At 37.7% G+C, this 21,171-nt stretch overlaps 1 protein-coding gene across 1 annotated transcript in view; it reads right to left on the reverse strand.

The window, feature by feature from the left end:
- Positions 1 to 11,349, reverse strand: part of cachd1 (cache domain containing 1) — a gene marked incomplete at its 5' end in the record, with an annotated part of 86,791 nt that extends 75,442 nt beyond the window's left edge. Inside the window, one exon of the mRNA XM_079245309.1 lies at positions 11,101 to 11,349. Within this exon, the coding sequence (XP_079101435.1) occupies positions 11,101 to 11,349 (249 nt within the window). The remainder of the gene's footprint in view (positions 1 to 11,100) is intronic.
- Between the last annotated feature and the right edge of the window lie 9,822 nt (positions 11,350 to 21,171).

Genomic DNA, 21,171 nt, shown 5'->3' on the forward strand with positions numbered 1-21,171 from the left:
GGCAGAGAGGAAAAGCAGAGCATCGGAAAAAGGCTTTAAAAACAAAACAAAACAGAAGAAAACGTCTGATCTACTTCTCCACAGTAGGAGTTCCAACCCTCCTCATCGAGAATGCAAAGCCTCTTCAGCAGGAGGGTGGGCATGCATGTGTGTGCATACTGAGGGGGATGGGGGCTTTAAAAATCCAACTTGTCTCGGGGAGCGAGCTAGTCCCTTCATTCTACTTGCCCTCCAAAATGGATATTTTGCTCACTACTGCTTCACCACTAACACCCCCCCTCCCTTTTTCTTTCCCCTATTCTTTCTGTCAGGCAGAGTTCATTTTGAGTCTTTGCCATTGTTGTGCTTGCTAAAGGGTGGCCCTCGGTCTCCTGGCTCACACTGCCAGGTCAGCGCAGTTGGAGCTAGCTAAGCTGCACTGGCAGGAATTTCAGAAAAAACAAAAAAAACACAAATCTTGGATCACCAATAAAGATTATTTCTCGTTCTCTGATTGGATGTATTTCTTATCTTTGAGTGTGTGAGTAGCAGAGAAGCTGTGTGTAGAAAGACAAGTGATATAGAGTAATGGTAAGAGGGAGATAAAGAGGGAGAGGGTAAAAGAAAAGGAAAATCGCCATTAAGGAAAATTAAGAATGAGCTGATTAAATACAGTCTGTTAATTAGTTCTCCTCTTTCGTAAGGAGACGACAGTTAACTAGTTTATATTAATGTGCTTACACAACGGGACTAACTTCGCCAATAAGAAGGAAATAGAACATTTGTTTGAACGTGCACCAGGAGTTTCCAAAGTGGGTCCTCGAAGGCTGCTGTCCTGCAGGTTGTCGATGTATTCCTGCTTCAACACATCTGACTCAAAGTAAATAGAGCTAAGAGCTTATGAACTTCAGCACGAGTCATTATTTTGAGTTAGGTGTGTTTGAGCAGGGATACATAAAAAACCTGCAGGATTATGACCCTTGAGGACCAGAGCTGGACACCGTTGACTTACAGCATAGCATAATACTCTAGATTTAAATAAGTAAATAACAGCATGCGCTTAGTGAGGTGTATGTGTATAAATGGCTATATTATATACTTTGTGAGTTGTTGCCTGTTTTATTTCAATATACATAATTTGTTTTTATTATGTAACACGTTGCGTTACTTTTGGCATAAAAAAGCCCTTTGTAAATAAAATTGGATTTGATTTGTGTTTTACTGTCATTTCATCCAGAGGTGGTGTCAATATCAGTTGAACTTTTGTTTTTTGCAAATGAGCTTGTGCCTGACATGTTAAAGTTAAGCTTGTTACAAACTCCACGAGAAGCAAGAACTGACTTCTTGCTCTCGAAGCTGCAAGAACAAGAAAAAGATTCTTTTTTGTCAGGTCCATACATACTCCACGAGAAGCACGTCTGCAGTGGGGAGGGGTCACTGCAGCTGGGAGGGGTCACTGCAGTGGGCGGTGTCCTCGTTTATGTGCAATGAACCCGGTTGTTACCTCTACTAAAGAGATTATGCATTTCCCGATTAAACTTTGGTGGTGATCTGGATCACCGTTTGGATCGATAAATTTTTTAAAAGGATTCTTTAACATTGTGCTTGGCGGAGGTTTCCGCTCTCCGAGTGCTTTTCTAGTTTCATATTTATCGAGCTACTTCATCGGCGGCAGGGCAGGTTGCGCAAGCAGCTGGGTCTGAGTGTTTTAATGCCACATATAAAAATGTTAATACTGTCTCACCGCCTCGACCAGCTATTTTATCAAAACAATCTGTTTTACAGCAGCAACTCCGCTTCATGCTTTTTCTATGTTAACGACGCCCACTTCAAATGTCCGATCAATCACACGATACTTCTCGGAGCCCCACAAGAAAAAAGTTCTGTCAGCCTGATGTGTCGAGAACTGTCTTCGGACGCAACCGTGAGAACAAAATGGCATAATTTTCTTCTCGGAGCCTCGACAACAAGAAAAAATTTCTCGCTTCTTGTGGAGTATGTAACAAGCTTTAGTCATTAGCTTTTCGCTTTAATGCCTTCTTTTTCCCGCAGTCATTGGTTATGTGGACAGCCAATCAGACTAAGCACTCTTACCGACACTAAATAAAATTATGGGGGAAAGAAAAGAAAAAATGTCCGATCGTGGTAACAAGACCTAAAAACCAAAATGGCAAAAAAAATAAATAAATAAAAACGTTCACTGATGCTTCTGCTACATGCTAAATGAACAGTATTTTTGGGTTGAACATTTTTGGATGAGAAGTTCCTAATGGAGTTTTGGCTTCCAACCCTACATGAGAGTAAGTATGTCTTAAGGTATGTACAGTAACTCTTGCAGAAAACTTACTTATCACCATCAGCAAGACTTCACATGTTCGTTTCAAAAGTCTGTTGTCTGATCTCCATGGCCACAGTACTGGACTTCAAGAGATCATTGTGGAGTTTTTTTTTTTGTTTGTTTTGGTTTGAGATAAACCCAAACATACTACAGCCTACAGAAGAGATCGAAATAATAGCAGGGCAGGATGTTGTATGGAAGAAAAAATATGTTTCACATTGACCGTTTTATCTTGAATACCTTATTTCTTAATTGCTAAAAGCCAAAGCCTTGACCTTATCACAAAACAGATGTGTACACAGATGTGCATGCTACCTGCAAGTGGCACTCTGATGGTAATCGGGAAAAACTGATAGAAACTGTGTTTACATGAGGGAAAAAATGTTTTATTCGATGCAATCAGACCATGATTAACTTTGTTGCACTTTGATGGCAGCCAGGGAAACATGCAATCTAGATTCTTAACAGGTGGTTGGTATTTCAGGGCAGATCAGCATGAGTAGGAAAAGAGTGAACAAAAACCAGACACAAATATGTGAAAGCTTCAGAGACACTGCAAAACCAATTTCAGTCAAGGCCAAAGACAGAGAGGCCTTCGTTCGACTAAAAATTTGTGGGAAAAGGATCAAAAAGCAGTCAGATAAATGATCTGGCCATTTAGAGAAACCACAACAGCTGCAGCAGAAGGAGAACATCAGTTTCATGCTCCATTCCGACCACCATGCAGTTGGAGCCAAAAGATGGCGCATCGGGCTGTACTAACACTAGAAAAGATAGAAGTTTGATTGAAAAGGAAAATAAATAATATCATGCAAATCTCTCAAGCAAAATCTCTAGAAGCATCTCCCAATGTTTTGTGTGTGTGTGTGTGTGTGTGTGTGTGTGTGTAAGATTTCTTTAATTAATTCTTTTGTTTTTTTAAAAAGGGATGTTGAATGACTGCTAGCAGATCAAGTTCGAGTCCAAATAGTGTGTGATGCATGTCTGTAGCTTTGAAATGTTCAGATACAAGATAGTCCAAAGAAAATCTTTTCAGCAAAAAGTTTGTACAATAAAGCTGGGCAGTGGCACACAAATTCTACACGATTCTGTAATTAATTTTGCAAGAACAAAACTTAATTTCAACAAGTCTGGCTGGAATTTTTTAATGGTACTTCATCATATTTCATTCTTGTACCATAAAATTAATACATAAAATAACTCAAACAAACAAATGCATTATTCAGAAATAAAGAAGCCGAGAACTAAAGGACATAGATGCTTGCAAAAAAAGACCCCAACACACTTCATTAAAGCTGGGGTAGGTAGTCTTTTGCAGACATTTTTTTTTTTTTTACTCTGGGTGAAGTGGTTCCTCGTCCTGATAGTAGTCTGTACGTTTTGTAATAATGAACAATAAGAACTATAGTTTGACACCTCAGTTTACCATAAATCTGTAAAAACTCGAACAATCCAAACATTGGACTGAAATGGAGTCGTTCAGTTCTTATAAAAAAAGACTTGGATCACACAAGGAGCAAAACCAGAGTGGGAGGAGCCAATACAGGGTGCTACTTTCAAATCTTGCTAGCTAGCCAACATCACCTACCCCAGCTTTAACTACAAAGTCAATCAATGTTTCTAATATAACTTTTAGTAAATGTACAGATGGTTTTTACAGTCTATAGCACCAACCAAGTTTAGCACTACAAAATACCCTTATGGTGTTTTGAAACCAAATAACAGGACCTCTGTTTCCAGGTCATGAATTAAATAATCGCCATGTTCCACTTCAACTACAGCAAAAAACACAAGAATCACCAAATCCTATCCATGATATAATGATAGACTGACAACCTCATGTACTGCAAGGCACAACAGTTCATAGGGAAGCTGTCAAGATACTTGACAAGACAAGAAATGACAGCCCTGGATATTTAGCAAACCTCTATGAACATATGTGCACAATTCTAGCGATATCTTTCCAACCGTTACCAAATATTTCAGTCTGAACTCAAGTGGCAGAGCGACAGACACTGACATCATCAGAGCAATGTTGCTTTTACTGTTGAGAAACTGTGCCAAAGACATGACAGTCTTTTCAGGGAGAGTAACATTGCTTAAAATGTTAAAAGATAAAAAAAAATTAAGTTATTCATTCATTAATTTCCCCTACTGCTTAGTGCAAGTCAGGATCGATGGTGAACCTGGAGCCTAACCCAGCACTTAACAGGCAAGAAGCAGGTAGACCCTGGACAGGTTGCCAGTCCATTGCAATTGGGTTACAAGAACATAATTCCTTTTAACTTTGGAAGCAGCTAAGTTTCTATCAGACAACACTAATTTAGAGTCTAAAATCTAACAAGTTTGGGGACTTCAACATGTCTGGTGTATAAGTTTGAAGGATAGAGACACTCCTCCCAAAAGCAGTTTGATGTGTGAGGCTCCTTGCTGTCTGGATTCAAGCCAAAGCATACAAGCAGCCCAATATTTAATAAAATTGAAGCTCCGTGTTCTGTTTTCTCCTGCACTGTGACAGAAAGATAAAAGGTAGAGTCAACAGAGCTGGGCCGTTTCCATGGGTCCTTGACAAGCCAAGAATTTTCAAGGCTTATACGGAAGTCATTCCAAGTTTTAAAACAGTGCAGATGTCGCTGTGGGACTCCGCAGCTACAGTATTGGCAGAAAGTCTTGGGTTTTTTCCAGGAAAAGGAACAGCAAAATTGAAATTCGCAATATATACACATATATATATATATATATATATATATATATATATATATATATATAGACCCAAAACCTCCCATAAATTATAGAAAAGCTATAGACAACACAACATATCGTATCAGTGAGCATGTTCATTTACAATACAGCCAAGGAAAAAAGAAGAATAATGAAGTGCAAAAACAATCCAAACAGTCTAGCTTGGATTTATAAAGTATTAATGTTTTAGCATCAACTTGGGAGCAAGAATCCAATAACAGTGTGTGAAAACAAGGAAATTTAAAAAAAAAAAGAAAAAAAACACACCCTGCAATAACAGTTTGAAAAAAAAATGCAACAGTTAAAATGGAAAAAGAACAAAGGTGCAGATACCCTCCAAGGGTTCGTAAATCACTGAGACTCATCACAATTTATGGGAGGCATAAAGGAGAAGATTTCTACTCCTGCACGGTGATGCATGACCAACTAATGCAAAGCACCTGTAGCTTAAAAACACAACACAAGCAAAAACAAGTGCATGGAGAGCTTAAATAAGGCTTTCCCATTACTTTGAAGACATTAAATCTACTAGGACTTCTTATGAACCTGAGCAGAACTAAAGTGTAAAATCAGGTGATGATAAACATGTTTAAAGTAACAATTATTTTCCTGCTTGATAGTCTAATGGAAACCCCAGACGAGATAACAGAGACGATTTCACGCTTGTATTGTCATATATATCTATCATAACTTCCAAAGACATTTGGATCTTTCTCTTTATGTATTTGGGAGGTATCAGTGAAATTTAAGATTATTTGCCTTGTTTTAAGGACACTAATGTAAAGGAAAAATCTATATATTTTAAACTTACTGACTCAGTTGAATCAATGATAAGATGCATTAAATACTATATACAGTAATACGTTTAAAATCTTCATTTACCACATGTCCCATAGTTTATAAATCAATTTTGATCATTTTAACAATTTAAGCACATGCTTGGGCTTGCACAACTATTGAAAAAGAATATCTAAATTCCAAGTCAAATGGTAGCATGAATGAGTAGCGGTGCAAGTCCCAGATGATGCAGTGGGACTATGAAACTAATAGTAACCTTGACTGTGCTTCCAGTCATGCAAGCAGTATGGTAAGAGGCAGGGGGGCTTTGAAGCTTTAAAGCAGAGAGCATTGCAGGACTTCTGATGTCCTGCCGTATAGCCTCAAATCCTCCATAATCATCCCCCTCCGACTCCTCCTCCTCTACAACTGATTCAATATAAAGCTAGGAAAAGAGGAGACATACTGTTAATGCAGAGGAGGGTAAATGAGAAGGAGTTGGGTAAAATAAAGCAGGAGCAGTTTAACTTGAACTTTGTAGTTCAAGTTAAAGAAAACAGCATCAGTGTGGGTTCTGTTGCTTTTGGACACAAACCAGATAACTACACCATATAACCTATTCTCCACATAAATACAATGACCCTTGAATCATTATCAGTGTTTATTTGCAGGACTGAGGGTCCTGGACAAGCTAGCCTCCATACAAAAGCTATTGTATCGATTATCAGTTCTGCCTCCAGTTGTTATTGACGGGCTTGCATCAGAGATGAATGCTTTACAATTGTAATGATACTAAAATTTCAAACGCAACAGCGATACTAAGAATTAGGGCCGGGAGATATGGCCTAAAGATAAATTATTCGATTTTTTAAAATAAATTTGATTTTCCAATTTTAATCATTTCTCTGTTAAATTCACTGATTCACCGTTAAAGAGTAAAATATAAACCACAAACATCAAAAATGTATTGTTTTTCAAACATTTTTTTATTGCAGTCAACTGAGGAGTTCACCTGAATTTAAAATGCAACTAAAGAACCTGTTAAAAAGAAGATGGCAGGCACCGCCACAGTAAACAATGAACATATAACATATAACATGTTTGCACTCAATGCTTTTTCCACAGTGAGCTCGTTTTTAGGTTTTGAGCATACATTTAGGAACAGGCCTCACTTCAATTGTGTAACTTAATTCTAAGATACAAAAAAAGCTAATAAATGAATAAATAAAAGGTACTCCTTTTAAAGTATTTTGAAAAAATATAACCAAAACATCTTCCCACTAAATTCATTATTTTACATTCCTATTAGCTTGCGTGTTTGCTCACAGAAGAGCAAAAAATGTATTCATTTTTTTGCCAAACCCAGTGCAAAAAAAAGAGCGAAGCTAAAAACAAACTAACCACTTGTAAACTAGACTAATTTTTGCCCATAGTCTATATTAATAGGCAATAATATCTAACATTTTTAAACACAAGGCTTGAAAGTTCTCAAAAATCTTCACAAAGGATCAAGCTTCCTGTGGGTGCTTTTTGACAGGGAAAGACCTGCAGCATCACCCGCTGCCCACTGAGTAAAGAAAACAAGTTGTCATGTCGGTCTCTAAAAGTAGCACCTTAAAAAACCTTGCTAGATTAACGCTTGTCACTTACAATAAAATAAAAATAATAATAAAAATCTCTAGAAAGACCTGAAAACTTCATCTAAATCATCAGCTAAACAAATAAATGTTCCAGTCCTGTGCTGAAATGAAATAAAATAGAAATAAATAAATCAACTACTCTAAGACCACAACAATAAATATCACTGCAGTGCCCAATAAATTCTGTTTTTTTCCATTAAGACACTAATTAGAGGCTGATGTGTCCCAGGCCAACTTTACATTAATCAGTGATCAGACTGAAAGCAACTGTAGACAACTGCAGCGGGAAAATGTCTGACAAACAAAAGAACACTTCCCTGGAGATAAGTATTTCAACATGACTGGGAAAAAAAATCATCAGCGTAGGCAAAGTGTCAACTCATGTCCCCTGAGTAACTCAATGACAGACTAAACAAGGCAGAGCCAGTGACTCAGGAGTAGTGACAGGAAAGCTTCAAATTACACATCTGCCAGAGAATGAGGGGTGGAGTGGAAATGACTACAATTACATTTTAAATGAAGAGGCTGGGATTCTCTCTTTCACGGTAAAACCCTCAGACCTGATCCAAACAAAACCATGTGAGCTATGCTTGCTAATAGCTCACTGTCTAAAAAAAGCAAAGAAATTCTCTTACAAGTGCAGTTATGTTACAAAACTGACCCAAATTAATCTGACTAAGATGTTGCCGACAGTTTTTTCCAATCACTTTATTCCAAATAAATTCCTTTTCAGGCGAACCAAATTAAGCCCTAAAGAAGCCAGACGTACACATGTGTACATATATACATATGCATCATTGCATCTGGCAACACGTGCCTTATTCACTTTCACGGTTGCCAGTTCAGCTTTTTACAAGCAACTCTGATCTTCTTTTTGAAGAAACTTTTAACTTGTTGTGAGTCTGTTTTGACAGATGAGGTTGGTCATTTTTGTCACAAGACTGGAGCTGATGCAGAAGAGAATGGCTACAGGTAAAAGGATGACATATTTGACTTAAAGGAGGAAACATTCACATAATGTGGCTGTTACTCATTGTGTAAATATGAATGCAACATCCAAAAAGTGACTCATGTTAATGCTATAATCCGAATATTGTCTGACTTAGAGTCAATGGAAGGTTGGAATATCACTGAGCAAATACATGTAGACCATGTCAGGATATAATCCACCTGAAATCAGCCAAATGAAGCAAAACAATGACTAGTCACAACTGGAGATTTGGTTAAGTTGAAGCTTAGACCACACAAGAGGAAGACATGATGTTATTAGTATGCTGCAGTCACAAGGTCTGTCAGAAATTTGGCATTAAACACCAGAGTCTCATGGCTTGGACAATTGTGGTATCAATCCTCAGAGATAATAGCTTCTTATAGTTTTAGACATTTCTACTGGCAAAAAAGACCCTTTTTCCTCATTATTCTGGTAGTTTTACCCAAGCTGCATGACAATGACATCACCAATCTCTTAGTGAGAATCATCAATCTGACATTACACATTCTTCCCAATGAAGAGCCGGCAGAACAAAGCACTAACCATGTTAAATCTGACTGATACGAGCATTTGCTTTCTCACACACTGCTCCTTGATGTAAGATTTCAGGGCTGTATCACAATGTGATAACAGAGTCAGTTTTCAGATAAACACTTCCAGGGCAACAACAAAAAGTCACGAAAAGCGGAGAAATAAGCCTCCTGTACAACACAACGGAAAGAAACATGAAAATATGAAAGAGCCCAAAGGATTCAGCTTTTGCATGTCTCAAGTCAGTATTCAGGCAAGCTCCACAGCAGATGTCCGCACAGCCAGCGTGGCTAACAGATTCCTGAACTTTGTTTTCATGCTTGGATGCAGAGTGTTTTTACTGGATGGCTATCTCTGGTATTTGCGGAAACCATTCAGACCCATCCAAATCTATTGCTTCCATAATATTCACATCAGCTTCACGCCAAGGCAGATTCTCGCAGCTTGTACAACAACATGACATCAGAGCGGAGCATTCAGACAATGCAACAGAGTGATGTCCAGTGCTGCACTATCACATGAATTTAAAATTAGCCATGAAAATTTAAGCATGACAGAAAAAAAAAAAGAAATTATTTCAAGTTAGTTACATGTTTGTACTTGACAAGGCATTTTATTCTCATTCGAGAGAAAATTTGCAAAACAAGGAAAAAATAGACAGAGAAAGAATAATGCAGAGATAACGAGAGCAGAAACAAGACAACCAGAAACACACAAAGTGGGGCTTAGAGAGGGACGGGCAGTGACAAGAGCGGATCCGGTGGGATCAGAGGAAACCCTCAAAGCTGACTCCCAGTGCTGGGATGAAGGCAGCTCAGTGTGGAGGCAGAGAAGATGAAACACCATTTGGGGCCTGGGGCCCCCTGCTGCCTTGCCTCTGTGTTCAGGGCCTGTGAGCTCCTCTGCCTCTGAAGTGCAAAACACCCCTCTCTCAAATCCCCTGCACCCGCCGTTACTGCACCCCCTGCCATTTGGTGACTCAATACAGCCCTGCCTGGATGGACATGGCAGAGAATGAATTTAAATGTGTTCATATAACCTACTTCCACTCATTCAACACGAGTCTTCCTGATAAAGCTCCCAGTTGTTTTCACACTTAGAAGGTATTTCATCAAGAAAGTATGAAAAGTGCTCATCAACATAAGACTAAGTGAACGCTGTGCAACAATATATATCCAGCAGATTGTGAAAACACAAAACAGTCAGGGAGGGATCACAATAAAAACACAAAAATTTACTGATCTTCTCTGACTTTTTTTTTTTTTTATAACAAAACTTCCCATAAATAGATCCACCTGCCTCTCGTTTTTCAACACACTTCTAAAATTGAATATTCACAAGTTCTGGGAACATTTGGATTAAGATTTTATGCAGTTTGCATGTATAATCATAAAGATAAATCACTTAGGGGAAAAAAGCCAATGTTGTAATATGTTGTGATTTAACTAATGTTACGAAAGCATGAGTCTACACATGGCATGCTGGGAAAATCTGATCACGTATGGGTGGGGTGGGGGTTGAATGATAAAATTGCTGCATTTGAAACTGACTTATAATCCTCTGTCTTTTGCATCATCAGCATGAGGATCATATGAGCTAAAGACACTCAGCATTCCGTAACATCCAGCCCATGCAGACCATGAGGACAGGGGACATTCATATTTTAGTCTGATCATGTCCTCCACATTGATCTCTGTCTGCTTTTCTGCAAACAACACAGAACGTGTTGAGATATCTGATAAGGTGCCTTCAATAAGCAATGCGACTATCAGATAAAGATAAATTCTCTGCTCGTCCAAAGCAGCAAACCTCAAGCGTGTTGATGTCCTAGATTAATGCATCCCAACTTCAAAGCGCCTGTAGTTTTACTGCAACACTAAGCAAAGCAAAACAAGAGCTCGTTGTTTCACAACACTGATCATTTGTACCGACAAAGTTTCTGCTTGTTATAATGACAGGATTTTTGGTTTACGAGCTTGTTTGTCACTTTCAGATGGGATCTTAAAATAAACTCCAACTTCATGTGCCACAACCACTACCCCCAGTTTTACTAAAGACACAATTTAAATATTTATTAAGTCTTTTTTTTTTTTTTTTTTTACCTGCATAGTGAAGACTCCCAGCTCCTGAGCAGACAGTTTTTTCATTTGCTCCGCCAAAACTTGCGCCTCTTCCAGGATTGAAAACTCCGTCTCTGCTCCGCAATATCCACAAGAAAGAACCGAATAGATTAAAACGAGGTTCAATGGGGAAGCCAGCGAGACCCCGTGAAAGCGGAGATGTTTATCCCGGAAAGCAGCGCGCGCAGTCGGCGTGAAAACCAGAGGCTTCTCCGCAGTCCGTCTCGCCATGATGGCAGTAGGTTTAAAGGCTGAGAAAAAGACGAAGTCCAAGCTGGTGGCGGAAAAAACAAGAACTTCAAGGGAACTACTTTTACAACTTTGCGGCGGAGAGTACGTGTGTGCTCTCTCTCTGGTACGAGTCTCCAAAATGTCCAGCAATGCAAATCATCGCCGCTGCTGGAACTACCTGAAGAGAAGGAAACAGATCCATGCGGGAAAGAGGGTTTGGGGGTTTTTTTTCTTTTCTCTCCCCCAACGCTGTCGGCGTTGCCTCTTCGGTTCAACTCCTAGAAGTCTGGCAAAGTGAGTGCGAGCCGGAGATTCACCACAATGGGGGTGAAAGTGGGAGGGAGGCGTGGAAACGGCGAGGAGCCCTACCGGCGCCTGGATCTGCCGATCAATGGATCAGGCTCTTGTGATGCCTTCACTGTAACTGGGAAAAACAACATATAAGGCAGGGTTGACTGTTTTCTTTTCCTTTTCATTTTCATTTAATTTCATTTTCTTTTCTTTTTTCATTTCTTTTCTTTTCTTTTCTTTTCTTTCGTAATCGAACAAATAATTAAAAAAACAAAACAAAACATATTTCCCTTCGATATGTGACTACGATGTCCTAACCACTCAATTTCCAAGCCACCACGAACATCCCACCATCACCCTGACCACATGCCAGGACAATCAAAAATAGCTCCACTTTTTCTCTCTTTTAAAAAAAATAAATAAATAAAAAAAATAAAACATAAACATATACTATATTCTTCGTGATATTACTCCTCTTCTCCCTTGAAGGTCAGAGTGGAAGCTGCTTAATTATTTGATTACTTTTTTAAAATTAGGAACAGTCTTTGGAAAGGGGCTCTTGATATCAAGAATCTTTTGTAAAAAATACATTTGGTCTCACTCTACAAATGTAATACTGAAACTATTACACAAAGGAAAACAGACTTAAATGAATTGACTTTATGTCAGATGTGAGGTAAAAGAGGTTGAAGAACTAATTAGTACTCACGAAGCAACAACTGATACAAAACGTCCACAAAATATATAGGATGGTTTACGGTAATTCAAAACTACAACAATTTTATTTGCAATGTGGTACAAGTTGATTATATGTAACAACTACACTTAAAACCTGCAAATGTTCCTAAATGTGACACAAAGCCTTAAGTTATATGTAAACTGGTGCTCAGAGAAATAAATTATAAATAGAAACATGCCGAATGACTACAAAGAAGATTAATAGCTTAAATGAGACAAAAAAATCTAACAACACAATTTAAGTAACAGAACTTACCAAATCAAGCTACAAAATGACCTCAAAAACAATGTTAACGAAAGATCAAAAGGGGATACAAATGTATAAAAATGAACAATAAAGCACCAATAAAATGCTAATTGTCCACAATGGGTTAAATAATGTAAAATATACAGCTGGAGATACAAAACAATCATAGATCATATTTGCATGGTCTGTGGTAATTTTATGTCTCCTGCAGTCTGTGTGTCTGCCCCATTTGTGGGACAAATGGAAGGCCTTTTACTTGTCTATGTCCAGGGGAGCTGTACTTTATAAGACAGCCAGGATTTTATTTTTTTTTTTTTTTTTAAAGTAACATCTTCGTGAAAAGCCCAAAAGTCCCATTTGTACCTCCAAGGGCATTCACAGAGCCAAAACCAGCCAGTCTGGGGTCTCACTATGGATATGAAAAAAAAACTCAACATAAAAATGTGGTAGAAAAGGGGACACCTTTAATTTAAAAAAAAAAAAAAAAAAAAAAAGGTAAAAGTTGTGTTACTGTGACCTGCAACCCGCCATTCCTGTATGAATCCAGTTCTTGTTTTCAAAGCAGCTTCAAGAGCAGCAAAGATTAGATGGATTTTGGCATTTCCCATTTTGATTGATGACTGCAAAATAAAGATGCATGGCAGATAGTTCCCTCATTACAGAATCTTGTATTGGGGGCAGATGATGCGAGGCTTTGAAGTTTAACAGCACTCCAGCCCATTAAACAGCTGACCTTTAATCAGTGTTCTCTCTGTCTTTCAGTCTGTCTCCACTTCATTGGATTGCAGAGTGTATTTGATTTGCAGCTGCACAACTGGCATATCCTCAGCCATCTCATGGCTTTGTGTAACTTTTTGGAGATTTCCCAGTTAACCAGCATTACATTCAGGCACAAAAAGTCAGGTTCTTTTATTTTTTTTTATTTTTATTTTTTTAAATTTATATTGATTGAATTATTGATTGATTGATTGATTGATTGAATTTAAATTTATGATAAAATTATTCAATAGGCTAATTAAAAAAACAACTTTTACATTTTCTCTTGTTAATACGGAATTAAGTCACTATATTAAACACAATCAGAATGGTCATCTGAGGGAGCTGAATGACGAGAGCGTAGGGTTGGAGGCATGTCTGGGGAGAAAAGCAACGATTGTAGGGAAGAGAAGTGTAATTTATGCATATGAATGAGAGGAAAGAGAGCAGAATGGTGAGGTTGTGAGGAGTAGAGGAGGTCAGGGAAGATGGAAAAGGCTAAACAAAAAAATTAATCAAAGTATTGAGTAAGGTTGTTTAGGTGCCTGGCATGCACATGAAGATGCTGAAGAAGATGGACAAAGATGGATAATTCATCATCATTTCCCTAAAGGCGAGAAGACTGAAAAATAAATAGACCTAAACATAGATATTTAAGAAAAGTGCGTCACTTGATAAAACTAATGAGATGATCATCAGTGTCTAAAGAAGGTATTTGTATGACAACATTTTCAGTAATCATATAAAACATCTCTCACTGTGCTGGATGTTTAATTTTCATTTTTATCAACCAGGGGTAAATGGGATATTTCCTTTTTGTTTTTCCAACTTTATCCATCCTGTTTAACAATGACCAACACTAATGACTGGAATTACTTAACATCTTAATTTCTTTCTTTCCTGCTCTGTTGATCATGTAACAAGTTTTTCTGTGGTGCCGAACCATTTCATATACCTTCTATTACAGAAATAAAACTCTTGCTAACAATCTTGACTTCTCCTCCTCACCATAAACCATTATGAGCTAAAGGAATGATCAGTGGCACACTTTAAACAACCACAACATTAAAAATGTTTCCCTCTGGTGTCATAAGATTGGTTAAAACACCTGAACTCTTAAAAACGTTCTCAGTAAATATCACCATTCTTCCAAATGGAGGAGAATATGTTTCAAGAAGCTTTTCTTTCTACAACACTTATTTGGCATCAGCAGTCAATGTTCTGTTTCAGTTTCTGTGTTGTTTCATGATGAGTCACTTGCAGGGCAGACTTCTTTAAAAAAAAATATATATATGCATTTAATGTTCTAGTCAGTCAGCTATGTTTAGTCATGGTTTTGATCATAGTGAAGACAGACAAGCCTTCCCACTATAATTCTTTCAGAGTGGAGCCAAAATAACTTCAGTTCTTCTCAAATAAAGAAATATTTTTAGTCTGTGGTATTTTTGTATTTTAGGGAAAGGAAATCAAGTCTAACAACACCCAACTGTGACACAAGTAGCAGTGGGTGATGTTTTCACCGATTATCTGTTTTTCAGGACAAGCACTTCTAACATGGGTCTTATTCTTCTTTTTAAACTTTTGGCTTTTTTGTTTCATTACTGATGACTTCATATAAACGGATTGCTCTTTTTTATTAAAAACAAAGTCTGATTGATTCAGTGGTTGAACACATTGCCCTGCATGCTGCAGCGTCCTTCTGAATGGGTCATCTGTTCGTGCCATTGGCTGAAGAACCCATTAGATGTTTACACAGGTTTTAGATGCTGTTGAACAGTTGAAAAACACAAGGATGGTTCTTAGTAGGTTAGATAAATTGCATATGCCACATAGATCCCCAGTTTCCAGCAAAACAAATATTTTTCAGGGGTCAGATGGATTCTGTTTTAGCTCTCAACAAGCAGAATTGTAATCATAGAGCAGTCTAAAGTACTCAAAAATGCATGGGAATATATAATAATAATATAATATGATTACACTCAAATATTCCAAAAAATAATTTGAATTCCAAAACTTTAAAAAAAAATCTTTATTTTCCTTTCAGCTGCTGACAGAGTCAGCTTAATCAAAGCAAGAGAAGCGTTTATGAGTTTGCAGGTTTTGTTTTTTTTCATTTTTTAAACATGCTGAACTCTGCACCTGTTTGTGTTCATGTGTTAATGGTCTTGTACATACATGTGTTCATTGCCGCAGCAGGTGCAGATCTATTCTAAGGGATGGTTCAGACCTATCATATGACCTTCTTGTTCAGACAATAAGACAATGGACTGTTGTTGTTGGATGATAGGATGAAGATTAAGATCTTTCTTCCCTTTCAACCATCTAAACAAATTATTTTTGATGATTTTATCATTGCATATATTATTTCCAAGACTCTAGGTAGGGGATTTTAAAAAAAAAGAAAAAAGTTTAATGTAAAGTCTGTTCAGTCAATTAAGAAGCTGGAACATATTCCAGTCATGATTGGGTGAGAGTCAGGGTGTACCCTGGACAGGTCACCAGTCCATCGCAGGGCCATCACACAAAGAGAAAAACAACCACTCATGCTCACATTTACTCCTAGGGATAATTTAAATAACCAGTTAACCTAACATGCATGTTTTTGGACAGTGAGATAAAGCCAGAGTATGTGGAGTGAATGCACACACAAGGCCGCCATTTAAACATCTGAGGCTCAAACCAGTAACCTTCTTGTGAAGCCACAGTGCTAACCACCACGTCACCTTTCAGCCGGAGCCTATAGTGTTTTTTTTTAGACAGGGCCAGCAGGAGGGATGCTCCTCTGCCTTTGGTTGTCATATATTTACACACTAAAGAGATAATTAGATTAGCAACACTTTCTCCTGTAGTATTTTGTCAGCTGTGGCTCACGCAGTATTCTGGGGTTGTTGAGTGACCCTCGGAGTAATAGGTTGATCCCCAGCCACTCCTATTTAAATGTTTCCATAACTGTCCATTAAAGACAGCAAAATAACAAACTAATGGAAAATGTTTATGAATTGTAACAGAAGAGTGATTTACCAGCTGTAGTTTAAAACGGTGAGCAGCAGTCTGCTTTTAGATACCATTTGCCTGACCCATTGCCATAGCAGCAACCTAAATTTCCAGAACCAAACACATCAAAGCAGAAATGCATAAAAACAATGTCTGCAATCTACCAAGGTGAACTGGATTTAAGTGGACTGCAGTTCAACAAGACAGCAATAGCTGAGCCATGGTACATTGGAAATGCTTGACATTTGTAGTAATTTGCATATGCAATGGTAACCAAAGCTTTTTCTTTTAAAACAGTTATACAATATAATGAGAGATAGGTTAAAAAAGTGGTGAATGATGTAAAAATTTCAAGGTGGTTCATTTAATAAGCAAAATTCTTTGCAAGAGTTTCCAGGAAAATAAATAGTACCTACTAATTATTAACTTATTTTGTATTGAATAATTAATTACTAATGAAGAAGTGAAGCGTAATTTGAATGTATTATTTAAATTTCACGTCTACATTTCTTTTAGATGTTGAGTGCTTATAAAAACATAAACCGGTATTATTAATGCGGTGTGATCAAATGTAAACTTTTTCAGCAGAATAAATGTGACAATATAAAAAGACTTTCGGGTTATCTTTTGGGTCATTTCTGAGTGTAGCTATAAACCAGTTAATCCTGACTGGCTGCCTGATGGGCATCCCTCTTTGATTATTGGTTCAGTTTTAGACACTTATTTCACTACACAAGAAAGCAGTTTGGGGTGTTCATTAACAGAGACAGAAGGATTTGTTTTACAAGATTAGCCCATTTGCATTTTTTTAATTACAGCTCAGACTCACAAAGCCACCTGGTTTGGGATGATAAAGGGGAGAAGAAGAGAGTTTGAGGCTGCTTCGTGCAGAACTCCATTTGTGAATATATTAAATTACATTTGGAATGACTTGCAGTGAGGTCTTAATTAATGCAAGACGGGGAGAGTTTCACATCTGGCCTCAAAGACTATGACTGAGGCTTCTTTTGATGAGAGCACACACACACACACACACACACACACACACACACACACACACACACACACACACACACACACACACAGGCTTGGGACTTTACATAACTTGTTACTTTTGGAAGTGGTCAACCAACATCCTGTGAAGATATACAACTATTAATATAAAATCAGTGTTCTGAGGGGTATGTGTGTGTGTGTGATCGAAAAGTATACATTACAGTTGGATTTTCTCATGTTGGGGAAAAAAGCCAAAACCATATGATACATTACCAACGGACCATGACATCCATACTGACGCATTTCTGCAAACACTAAAAAGCTTGTTACAATCAAAGTCACAAAAATTTTACTCCAAAAGTGCCACTAATTAATTGGTTTAGCAAATGTGGGGGCAACTGCAACAAAAACCTGATTAAATCCTTTACCATTGCCAGAAGTGTTCGATGTCAGTGCACAGAATTAAGAAAAGTAGCTACCGCTATCTCCCACAGTCAAGCCTATAAACTACAACATTAAGGGGATTGCATTGCATTTTATCCTCTGGGCTGCATTAGATCACTAATTTGGATAATCACAGCTTTCTGAGGTAATTAGGCTGGCTTGTTAGTTTTTACTTTACCATGGAGGTCAGCCAGCACAACTAGACGGACACAGAGCTGCCAGCTGCCTTACAGACAGACTAAATCAAATAACTGCATCAGTGTCTGTTGATTGTTGCTGTCATTTACAGAGCTTCCTTTTGAATGCCAGTAAACATGTAAAAGAAAAGTGAGCTGTGCCTTTTTTTTTGTCTCCTTAACACCCTGAGAGAAAATTACGATCCATAACCAGGTGTTGCATCCCCACCAATGCTGATGGGAGCCATGACTGACTGATGACTTTAACTACTGCAGTCATTTGAGGAAGCTCTGAGCACTAATGAAATATGTTCCAAATGCACTCAAAGCCAGAAATTTTTGAATTCTTGAAGTGTTACACAAACAAAAATGGATAATTGTTTCGACAAATTATTTTTTACTTTTATTGTTTCCTCCTAGTTATTACTCCTTGTGGTATATTTCCCGCTGTTCAGAGGAGAGTAATCCAGTCATCAGACTGCGCTGTAAACAAACTCTCCAGACTTTTCTTTCTGCTTATTATGTAGCCAACTCACAAGACCGTGAGCGTGTGCTCTTTGTGAAACCACTATTATGACCCTTTTTGTCTGCATTATTAATTGTGGAATTGCGATTTTTGCACATAAGTACATTTGTTTTTATCAAAATAACAGACCGAAGGCAAAGCAGAAACATATTGTTTTCACAAAAGCCTTATTTTGTGACGTTGCTTAATTTGGATTATCGTAAGCAAATTTTTGACATATTAGGAAATGGGGACTATATCTATCTTCTAACTTGACGTTTACCATTTTAAGCACAAATTGATTTACTTCTACAGCATGTAAGCTACTGTGCCTCAAATCCAGAAGTAGCGTTTAAATATGCTCCTGAAAAACCACTAAGTGTACTTTCAAGTATGATTTAGCAAGGGAGTTTTGCTGAACAAAGACTGCAGTAAAACCAGAATACACTCCTAAAATATAACTATTTTATATTTGTTTGTCTAATCTTGGATTTTTCAAATCTAAAAATAGAAACAGATAATAATAAGCAATAAAACTAACTAGCTGCTGTTGCTCTTAAATATAAAACATATATGTTGACATAGAAGTCAATTTGTATTGATTTATGAGGCTGCATTGTCACAGTTCATGGAAATGGAGAATGTTTGACTCAAATGAGATGAGTGTGAAAGGCAGGTGGGCATGTCAACAACAAAAACTAGATGAGGGTGTTTCGAACTGAAAAGTCAAAACCAACCAACACAGCACATTACATCAAGGAGACAACTAAAGCTAAACAACTAAAAGCTAAAGAACAGACTGTGGCTGAAATCCAACAACAACTAAACCAAGGACAGAGCCAAAGCCCACATGACATGCGTGACACTGATCATGCTACATTGCACCTCAAACAACTCTTTCTGTTTTTTTGTTTCCAGGCTGGTCTTGGGTCATTCTCAATCCATTTGGAGGAAATATTTTAGATACAGCTGCTTCTAATTTTTTTCTTGCTGATTTAGACAATATTATCATCCTGTTAAGAAAGATTGTTCATCTTCCCTTCATGCCCGAGACAAAAATAAAAACAACAGAGTAAACCGTGTGGAGTTGTTCCTGAGGGATTGGAAAACTGTGATTCCTTTGTGTGTTATAAAGCATACATCTTCATCAATAACTACTACAATAGGACCACTGCTGAACAAGACCCCGGTCTAGAACCATAAACACCAATTATATTATAGAGAAGAATCATCCAAACCAAGTGACCAGATTTTCTGCCTTGATGACCATGGCGCCTTGTTGATCTCTCCACAGTGAGACAGAAATCATATCACATGCTAACAGCCTCCTTTTTCCATACTGATGCAAACTCACTGGTCACTTCAACATTTCAGCTTCACAATTTTTGGGCAGTCACCCGTCTGCAGACAGGAAACTGTGGAGACAGACCAATCAAACCAAGTTCTTCTTCACGCATGACAGGCCACCAGACCAGGATAGTATTGCAGCTCCACAGCTCTGTTTTGGGGTCACAGACAAAAAAACTGAAGAACCTGTGTTACTGTGTCATCAATACATTTGTAAGTTTCACACACATATTTTCCTATCTAAATAACTGCAAGTTGAACTTATCCCCTTTATAAGCAGAAGGTGGGACGGGTGTGTTGTTAAGAAGTACCACAAGAGACAAGAGCAACAACCTTGTAAAGGTGTTAAAAAGTTATACTGATGGATCTCCTACACATGCATTTGTTGGAATTTTCTGGAGGGTAAGTTTAAAGATGATCACAGAAATATACTTATTTACTAGACTGAGCAGATTAATTCACAGCTAATTGTCTTGTTACTTACCTGCGGAGGAAAATAGGCCTGGTTTCAGTGCTTGACACAGCCATAAGTTCCTGCATGAAGACTCAGTTACTGTGTAGCACAGGCAGGAGAGACTGTGTGACTGAAGTGGTTTTACAGTCAAATGTAAATTTGTTTACGTTGATAGAGGAGAACGTTATCAGGACAAATTAATAGTAAAGCCATGTTATTTTTAATCAACTCAAGGAAATCTCAAGCTTGAAGGAGTTATGTAACAATTGCACCAAAATCCCTAAGAAGCTCGTCAAGTTTTGATTCTTTGTTTTGTTTGAATGAACACATCATGACTTCCAAAGGCATGCCATTACTGGCATTTCATCTATGTTGTCTTCAGTACAGAGGAATATTTTCCTTTGTCAAAAAGTGAGGACAAAGTAATAACAGCAAGGTTATTTTCACCAAGTTCTATTCTTATTTGGCAACATTTTTAGTGTAAATATGTGTTCAGTCGTGTTTTTGCTGATCCTGAACAAGATTTTTTAAAATACCCTACAACACCTTTCGTACAAATACACAATCAAATAGGTTTGCTTAATTTACTGATACTACAATACTTGAATATACTTACACACATAGTTGGATTAGGTGGTAGTGGCAGTTCTTTTGTGTTGAAGCATTAGGTTTTGTTGTATTTCTCCATCAATTTCTTTCTTTTTTATTTATTTATTTATTTTTTTATAAAAGATGCCTCAGGGTGGTGGATAGTTCAGCTGGTTGAATAGAAGCTCCAAATACAGCCTGCCCAGATTCAAGTACTGGCTTATGTCTCATGTCTTCAAGGACTGGCTCATGTATATTCGAAAATTAAAAAAATATATGGAATGGT

This window comes from Telmatherina bonti (assembly GCF_933228915.1).
Source record: "Telmatherina bonti genome assembly, chromosome: 8".
Classification (NCBI taxonomy): domain Eukaryota; kingdom Metazoa; phylum Chordata; class Actinopteri; order Atheriniformes; family Telmatherinidae; genus Telmatherina; species Telmatherina bonti.